The sequence below is a fragment of the Bidens hawaiensis genome, unplaced genomic scaffold (assembly GCF_021521415.1).
Source record: "Bidens hawaiensis isolate Kalapana, Puna unplaced genomic scaffold, B.hawaiensis_p1.1 tig00024015_1, whole genome shotgun sequence".
Taxonomy (NCBI): Eukaryota; Viridiplantae; Streptophyta; class Magnoliopsida; order Asterales; family Asteraceae; genus Bidens; species Bidens hawaiensis.
The window spans coordinates 148,119-157,476 of NW_027493784.1; the positions used below are offsets into that span (position 1 = coordinate 148,119).

The window sequence follows — 9,358 nt, forward strand, 5'->3', positions numbered from 1 at the left end:
TGCTTCTACGTTCAAGGTTTCCCTTTTACTATTATTACTGTATGTATTCTACAATATTGTTATTAACCGTTAGGTTTTCATCATTCCCATTATTATTAACTAAGATTTTCATTTACTTGTTATTCACACTCAATTTCTTTACTTTAATCACTCTTAATTCATATCAATTGCATAAAACGATTAAACTTAACCCTAAACCTTTTCAATTTCCATAATTAGTGGAGCAACGAAAACAACCTCATTTAAGAGGCCAACCAACTGCTGTTGTTCAATACGGAAAGGTGGGGGTCTCATCGCTGTCGGTTACGAAGCACGGAAAGACGGCGTTAAACGGTACCACTCGTTCTTCACATCTCAGACTCATAACCGTTTATTCAGTACCAAACTCTTATTATCTGTTTGGTGTTAAGCTCAATGAGAGGTGATGAAGCAAAGAAAGTTTGTCCCCAAATTCACCTGGTTCAAGTCCCGGTGGCCCGTGGTAAAGCCGACTTGACCATATACAGGAATGCAGGCTCAGAGGTTTGTAAAGTTTAAAACTTTTTAAGCAGTTTTGAGTTTTGCATTGTTTTTTTGGTGCGCGAATGGTAAAAAAGTTTGTGTGTTTGTTATGTTTACTTTTGCAGGTTGTTTCGATTCTTGCAAGAAAGGGGCGATGCGAGCGTGCATCGATTGATGAAGTGTATCTTGATCTTACCGAAGCTGCTGAGGCAATGCTGAAAGAAACGCCGTTGGAAAGCTTGGAAAGTATTGATGATGAAGTTCTTAAATCACATGTTTTAGGGCTCAATTTGGTAAGACAAACACTATTTGTGCAGTAGTGTTGTAATGATAAATTTTAGTGTTATAATGATAAAATACATATTTTGACATATTCCGAATTTGTTTAGAATGGAAATGATAATAAAGAGATTGTGAGAGAATGGTTGACGAGAAGAGATGCTGATCACCGTGATAAATTGTTGGCGTGTGGAGCTATTGTTGTTGCTGAACTCCGGTTGCAAGTTTTAAAGGAGACTGAGTTCACATGTTCTGCAGGCGTTGCTCATAACAAAGTAATGACTTTTTAACTTTTTAATCACCTTCTTACTATCAAGAATATAATTTTTTGTTCAAAAACTTATAATGCCAATGTTGCAGATGCTGGCTAAACTAGCAAGCGGTATGAATAAACCTGCACAACAAACTATTGTCACTCTGTCATCAGTAAAATGGCTTCTTGAACCTTTGCCTATAAAGAAAATGTAAGTTAGTATTTTAGTACATGGTTATCTTGTTTTAATCTTTTTATGCTTACTTAAAATGCTTTGTTGACATGCTACTATCTGGAAACAGCTTGGCGGGAAGCTCGGGAGTTCCTTACAAACCGACCTTGGAGTGAATACCGTTGGTGATCTACTCCGGTTTTCTGTTAAAAAACTACAAGATCTTTACGGTGCTAATACAGGGTAACTATTGTTATTTGTTATTCATTAGTAGTATACTAAAGTCTTGTTGATATTTCAGTTTTAAGTTGTTTTCCAGTACTTGGCTATGGAATATTGCAAGAGGTATTAGTGGGGATGAAGTTGAGGGTCGTTTGCTCCCTAAAAGCCACGGTTCCGGGAAGACATTTCCTGGAGTTCAAGCCCTAAAATCTATTGCTGCTGTGAGTATTGTTGACTGGCTGTTGTGTGTATCTTCTTCTATCTCCAGCTATTTTTGAGTACTAAAGTTTATTAATATTTGCTAGTTTTGTTTTAATTCATTCAGGTTGAAAAATGGCTGAAAGAACTGTGCGAAGAGTTAAGTGAACGACTGCAGTTAGATCTAGAAACAAATAAACGAGTTGCACATACACTTACTCTGCATGCTAATGCATACAAGGTTGTTATTCTTTCTTCAGACTTCAATCCCTTTTCTTGGCATTTTTTCTTTTTCTTTTTATACTGTTTTGATCATTCAATTAGAGGTGCCAATCATGACCCATTCTTTGGAGATTGGGTTGATTTAGACAAAATAAACATGTGGTATATAGGTTCACTTTGGGTAATGGTTCAAAATGGGTCACTCTTATAAAACTTGTTAACTTAAATGGGCTAACACTTTTATATTAAAAAAAAATATAAACATGTTTCTTTTGATACTTTTTCTGTGTAAAAGCTCATTTAAAGTTTAAACTGATCTTATTTTTTGTTAGAACTCGTTATGATCTGAACCCAAATTGATAAAAAAAGGTCCATTTTGACCTGAACTCATTTTGCTCACAATCCATTTTAATCCAAGCCTAGTTTACTACTTTTAAGAAACTGCCCGCTTTGACCTGAACCTTTTTTGACTTGTCGAGTCGTTGCCCAACCAAACCAAACCCAACACACCCGTTCTTCCAGGTTTACATTTAATGTTGTTTTTGCAGTCCACAGATACAGATTCACAGAAAAAGTTCCCTTCTAGGTCATGCCCTTTAAGATACGGAGCAGGGAAGATTCTAGAAGATTCTGTAAATCTCTTCCAAGCTGCGTTACATGAATTCCTCGGGTCCTATACGAATCCTGCCGATGGCGGCTGGGGAATTACTAATCTTTCTGTTTCAGCCAGCAAAATTGTTGCTGTACCGTCAGTAAGAAATGCCCTTATTATTATAATAATAATATATATTTTTTAAAATTCTAAAAGTGAGATTATATTCACTAAAAGGAATCTTTATGTTTGTAACTTTGTATTGGCAGGGGACTTCTTCAATCACGAAATACTTCCATGGTCAAGATCGGTTTCAACCTTCATTAGAACCGTCTGATGAAAAACTTGCACCAGAAGATGATACTTTGTCACCATCAAGTTGTAAATCTTTCTCATAATGGTTTTTTCTTTTATAATAAATCACCCATGCTAGTACACTAATTACTTTTTTCATTTAATTGGACCGAAAACCATTCAGCCTCTCATCAAACTGAATGTGGCGGGCGACAGACTCAAATCACACATGATACTTCCACTTTTGACCAAAATGAGACCACATGTAAAGATGATGTATGTTTGACTTCAAAACATCATGAACCACAACCAAGGTTATCTCAGAAAGAAAGTAATATTAACGAAGGAAAACAATCGAATGAGCACAAAAGGAAAGCAACAAAAGAAAAGGGAACATCTTCGATTCTGAGGTTTCTCCAAACTAACTCATGCTCTTCATCAAAGCAAGAAACAAGATGTTTGTCATCAGGTATCAGACTTCATTATTATTTTTCATGTTTTATTTTACTAATTTTGACGTTATTTTACTAATCTCGTGAAAATAACGTTAAAAGTGGCGGAAGGTTAATCAGGCATCATGTGGTGGCGTTGATAGCCGAAAGATAAGGGCACATGCACCGATCAGCCGGTGTCCCGATGATTGAGTGCTATGTGCCTTATGTCCAAGGCTTGATGCAAAACTACTATCGAGCCGGGGGTCTCACCGGAAGCAGCCTCTCTATCCCTATGGGATAGAGGTAAGGCTGTCTACATCTTACCCTCCTCAGACCCTACCATAGCATTGCTATTGGTGGGATATACTGAGTACGATGATGATGATGATGATGTTTTACATATTTTAGTGTTTGAAATGACTGTTGTTGATGTACTGATTGAGGGAGTACAATAAGAATTGAATATAGAGAGTGAGGCATTAACCGAAAGTCAAAATGCACGAAGAGCAAATACATGGCGTTACAATGCAGATGAAATTGACCAATCGGTGGTTGAAGAGTTGCCACCAGAAATACAGGAAGAGGTTCGCACGTGGCTTCGGCCTCAAAAGCAAGCGAACCCAGTTAAACGAGGTTCTAGCATTTCTCATTATTTTTCCCCTGATAGAAACTAACAGACATATCTTTAAGAAAGAAAGTATAGTTTTATTTTACTCTATTTTAAAGTGTTTTATATGTATTATTGAAATAGTGTTTGATAGATAAGGCTCTATTGAAAAGAATGTGTATCTTGATAACTTTAATAGTGCATTTTAGCCATTAGTGTCCGAATCAAAAAAGACGTATCCGTGTGTTCAACACACAAAGGCAAGAACTTCCAACATAAATCCAAAAGAAATGACCAAAACGAAGAGACGTATAGATTCGTTTTATTTTAAAATAGCAAAGACGATTATAGCCTTTTTGGGTTTTCAAGAGTAAAGGCTTTGCATGTTGAAGGAGGCGTCTCACTCCATCCTAGTTCCCCGACCTAATTTCTCAGTAAAAACTTTTGCCAAAGACTCGAGCAAAAGACACAAAAAGTATCAAAATCCTCGGTAGAAACTGGTAAAAGTTCCCCGGATTCGGCGGGGAAATACCCAAGACAAACCAAGGGACGGTATTCTTGGCAAATTTTATTTTATCCTACTTTTCCCTGGCCCTTTAAGCGGTCCCCCCGTCTTATAAAATCACAATTAAGTATTTTTTACCAATCAAAAAGTGTAGTGAGAAAGTATTTGGCCGTCCAAAACACTCGATTGAAATATTTTAACTTATATTTTTTTTACCAATCACAATTAAGTACACCGGAGACCTCAAAAGTCACTAGTCTTCTTTCTTAGTGTTTGGCCGTCTATAAGTCAATCACTTTGTTATGACTGATGATAACGTTTCCTTGAAGTAATTATTGGTTTAATCTTGAAATTAAACTTTAATTAATTTATAAAAAAGTAATTAGTTAAAAAGTTTATTATTTTTAGGACTAAGAATATCTACTAACGCTATCCACCTAGTATGACTATCACCACCAGGCACCATTATGACTGAGCCCTCATACGACCATTACAATAACTACCATATTTAAGATGCCCATTTCATCCCCTTCAAACCCACACTCGCAAGTCCTCGTTGTGTAAACGAGTTGAGTCTAATAAACTTGAGCATGAGTTTGTCGGAGCTCGAATTCGCCTAATTTAAGTTATAAGAGCTAGATTATTATAGCGTGTCATATATTTTAGATTCTTTACACACTTAAAAGAAAAAAATAATGTAAATGAAATTATCTTCAAGAGTACTTCACTAACAATTCCTATATTTCTTTTAAATTCAACCAAGCCGCCAGAATAAGACAACATATGTTTTTTTCCTTAAACGTCATGGCCACACATCACATCCATTTAGAAAAACGAGTGTCGAGTGACCCAATGAAAACAGATGGCATTTAAACATTTTCTAAGTCAATGTTATGTTTCCATACCATCCAAAGCATTCATCTTCTTTTATGTTTCCATTCCAACCAATAATAGCAAAATGTCTTCACAATAAAACTAACCAGTAACCACAACTTAATATACATTCAAAATGTCTTCATCAGAAAACATTATAATAGCAAACAAGAATGACGACCAAGTCCAGCCACAATCCTACTGGAGATGGAGCAAACAAGACTTCTTCCCGGAACAATCTTTCCAGGACTGGTCTTCCTACCGCCACGCTTTATCCCGCACATATCCCCGCTTCAAAAACCGCCTTCTAACCCGCTCTCAAGACTCCGATGAGATCGAAAAACTACGAAAACAAAGCGAAAACGACATGAAGCGTTGCCTCACCTGGTGGGACTTAATGTGGTTCGGGTTTGGAGCAGTCATTGGAGCTGGAATATTCGTTCTCACCGGTCAACAAGCCAGCAAAAACGCGGGACCCGCTATTGTCTTGTCATACGTTGCTTCGGGTTTCTCAGCCATGCTTTCGGTTTTTTGCTACACCGAATTCGCAATCGAGATTCCGGTAGCCGGAGGCTCGTTTGCGTACCTCCGAGTCGAACTCGGAGACTTCGCGGCTTTCATTACCGCGGGAAACATTCTTCTCGAATGCATTGTGGGCAGCGCAGCGGTCGCCCGGGCGTGGACTTCGTACTTCACCTCGCTTTTAAACCATGAACCGAATTCGTTACGAATACATACTGATCTCGCGGATGGGTATAATCTTTTAGACCCGATTGCGGTTGTCGTGCTTGCGGTCGCAGCCACAATTGCGATGAGTAGTACCCGCAACACGTCATTTCTCAATTGGGTCGCGTCCGCGGTCAACACGGCGGTGATTTTGTTTGTGATCATCGCCGGGTTTTTACACGCGGACACTTCCAATATGAAACCGTTCGTGCCTTTTGGTGTCGAGGGTGTGTTCCGAGCCGCGGCTATTGTGTATTTTGCTTACGGAGGGTTTGACACTATTGCGACGATGGCGGAAGAAACGAAGAACCCGTCTCGGGACATACCACTAGGCCTGCTCGGATCGATGTCGATTATTACAGTAATTTATTGCCTCATGGCGCTTTCGCTAACCATGATGCAAAAATACACAGACATTGACCCGAATGCGGCTTATTCAATTGCGTTTGAGAGGGTTGGGATGAAATGGGCTAAGTATTTAGTGGCTCTAGGTGCACTCAAGGGTATGACCACGGTCCTATTGGTTGGCGCGCTTGGTCAAGCTCGGTATATAACTCATATTGCCAGAGCGCACATGATTCCACCATGGTTCGCCTTAGTCCATCCGAAAACAAAAACTCCAATAAACGCGACGTTGTTAGTGACTATCTCGAGTGCGTGCATTGCTTTCTTTTCGAGTTTGGACATTTTATCTAGTTTATTATCCGTGAGCACGCTTTTTGTGTTCATGATGATGGCAGTTGCACTTATCGTGAGAAGGTATTATGTACACGAGGTGACCCCGCGTACAAATTTATTGAAACTAGTCGGGTTTTTGTTGATCATAATACTGTCATCAATTGGGATATCGGCTAGTTGGGGGTTAGACTCGAGTGGTTGGGTTGGTTATGCGGTGACTGTCCCGTTGTGGTTCATGGGTACACTTGGGATTTCGTTGCTTTTGCCGCAACAACGCACGCCGAAAGTGTGGGGGGTGCCATTAGTTCCATGGCTTCCTTCACTGTCGATTGCGACGAATTTGTTTTTAATGGGGTCGTTGGGTTATATGGCTTTTATTCGGTTTGGAATATGCACGGGGATTATGTTGGTTTACTATGTCTTGTTTGGTCTTCATGCCACTTATGATATGGCACATCAGGAACCTCAAGTGTAACTCAATGCTATATGGATGGATGTATAATTATAATAATGGAATGCAATTCTGCTTATTGATCTATGATATTTGTATACCGACAAAATGGGTGAGTTCGGGTGACGGATTAAAAGGGGTTTGGGTAGGAACAAGTTTGGTTAATACGGGTTTTAAAACAAAATGAGTCCAGATTAAAACGGGTCATTTTAAAAGTTTATTAATTTGGTTTCTGTCAGAAAAGGTTATAACCAAAATAAAGTCAAGTTGAAATGATTTAAAAAAAATATCAAAACAGGTATATTCGCTATATTGTTATGATGGTAGTGGTAACGGTGGAGGTCGCATGGTGGTGGTGCGATGACTGCTAGATGGTGCCGGGATGACTTGTAGTTATAGAAACTATATTACTTGATATATATTGCTTCAAATAGATTATTGTAGTAGCTATGGAGACAATCATACCAGATATACAATGTAATTATTTATACCGATAAATGAGAATAAGCAGAGGAGGGAATTGTGAATACTCTTCTAATATGGTATCTGAAGAGGTAGGTCCCAGCAGAGCCCGACCCGCAAGACTCACCTTAAACAGGGACGTCTGCGCAGAGACCAACTGGATCCGCAGGACCAACCATGCTCAGAGAAGTGACGTCCTTACGCGCAGTATGCAAGCTGGTCCCGCAGGAAATGCCTCCCATGGTGAAGGACTCCGCCTGTTCCCGCAGCCTCGGATACAAGCCATGAGGGAAGGCCACCCGCGCAGCATGGCTACACGCACAAGGCACTTAGCTCTCAATCGTTCAGTGTCACCTGAAGGAATGAGCCAAGCCGGGAGCAATCCCGCACAGAGGCGGGAGGGGGAATACTCCCGCCCAAATAAGCCAGTCCGTATACTGAAGGATCTTTTACTGTACCTGACGAGGTATGGGCAAAAGATCTGATCAGAGATGCGACAGCTCACTGACAGCAGCATGGCAGACAGCACGCCACAGCACTGTGACCAATAGCCGCCGCCTACCCACCAACTCCTGCCATACCACGTGCCTAGCCTGTAGTTGGCAGAAGAGGAAGAGTGCACGACACGCCTGCTCTGTGTCAGCCGCTACCTATCCACCACTCACAGGTAGGGCACGTGCATAGGTTACAGTTGGTAGCGTGTTGGGCCGGCTAAACCCCTTGGAAACCTACCTTCGGCTATAAATACCACAAATGGTATGATCATCTCATCTTATCATATCTTACTACATTATCATCATATTATACCTGATATCTGCTCTAGCAATCTCTTAATATACTTTTATATTTAAAGAGCAATCTAGTCTGATTCTCACGCCGGAGGGTGGTCACAAGGAGGAACCCCCCCCTTCTCAGTGACGAGCTCACGGTGTCTGTTTTGCAGGTTATCAGAAGAACCATCTTCCAAGGGTCTAACCCCTCGTGGGAAACATCTCTCCAACCCCCAGGTTACCAGTAACCTGCCCGGGGTTCGGTTAGTGTTTCTTCATTGGCGCCATCCGTGCATAAAGCTAGAACTACAATTTTTTCCAGTTTTTCAAAACTTTATACAAAAGATGGTTAGAGAAATTCCGGTAACCACAACCCCAGCTATTGGGGGGAATACCGGCAACACAGTTTTTACAAACACTACTCCGGCTACCGAAGCCGGAGCAAGTGAAGTAAATTTTACGAACACTACCCCACTTACTAAAGCAGGGGCAAGTGCAGTAAATGACCGCCTACTGGGATCCACCGATACCCAGTTTGAAAAACGAAGACTCCCCCGCCAGACTCTCGACGAAGTCAAGGCATGGGCGGAGGCACGACAAAAGGAATTCCAGGCTGAGTTGAACGAACGCTTGCGTTCCGTGCAACAGGCCGACGAATTCGAATACTGGGAGGATGACTCGGAGGAATCCGACTCCGACGCGAACCCTCGTCATAAGGCAAAAGGGAAGCGTAAAGAAACGAAAAACCAACCAAAAAGGCATTTTGGACAAGCCTTCAAACCAAAAAGCATAGATGGAAGTCCACGAGACTTCTCTAAAACGTTCAGACCAAACGTTACAAATGCAGGAACGTCCAAATTTGCAAGGGACATTGCTGAAGCAATTGCCCCGAAAAGTGCTAAACAAATGCCTAACATAGGCACATATGACGGCCTATCTGATCCAGACGATCATTTGAACAGGTTCATAGCGGGGGCAACCGTTAGCAATTGGACGGAACCCACGTGGTGTTACATGTTCCAAATGACGCTGGTGGGGGCTGCTAGGGCTTGGTTTGATCGTTTACCGGTTAACCACATTTACGACTGGGCAGACTTCCAGCAGAAGTTTAGCCAACAC

General features: G+C 40.9%; 1 protein-coding gene and 1 pseudogene across 1 annotated transcript; both read left to right on the forward strand.

Annotated features, from left to right (window-relative positions):
• The first annotated feature begins 280 nt into the window (after positions 1–280).
• Positions 281–3,841, forward strand: LOC143568592 (DNA polymerase eta-like). The gene is made up of 12 exons (XM_077054710.1): positions 281–333; positions 411–522; positions 627–794; positions 891–1,055; positions 1,141–1,244; positions 1,329–1,448; positions 1,525–1,648; positions 1,753–1,866; positions 2,396–2,599; positions 2,709–2,817; positions 2,918–3,202; positions 3,636–3,841. The coding sequence occupies exons 2-12, from the start codon at positions 415–417 to the stop codon at positions 3,839–3,841; spliced, it is 1,707 nt and encodes a 568-aa protein (XP_076910825.1). The 5' UTR covers positions 281–333; positions 411–414.
• Positions 3,842–5,269: 1,428 nt separating this feature from the next.
• LOC143568586 (cationic amino acid transporter 5 pseudogene) lies at positions 5,270–7,164 on the forward strand (annotated as a pseudogene).
• The last annotated feature ends 2,194 nt before the right edge of the window (positions 7,165–9,358 follow it).

What these genes read in the sequence shown, in the direction of transcription:
- LOC143568592 (XM_077054710.1), top strand. Translation starts at nt 415, where the DNA reads ATGAGAGGTGATGAAGCAAAGAAAGTTTGTCCCCAAATTCACCTGGTT. An exon ending in CAGGCGTTGCTCATAACAAA is followed by an intron (nt 1,056 to 1,140) that starts GTAATGACTTTT and finishes CCAATGTTGCAG; the next exon opens with ATGCTGGCTAAACTAGCAAG. An exon ending in CCTTTGCCTATAAAGAAAAT is followed by an intron (nt 1,245 to 1,328) that starts GTAAGTTAGTAT and finishes TGCTACTATCTG; the next exon opens with GAAACAGCTTGGCGGGAAGC.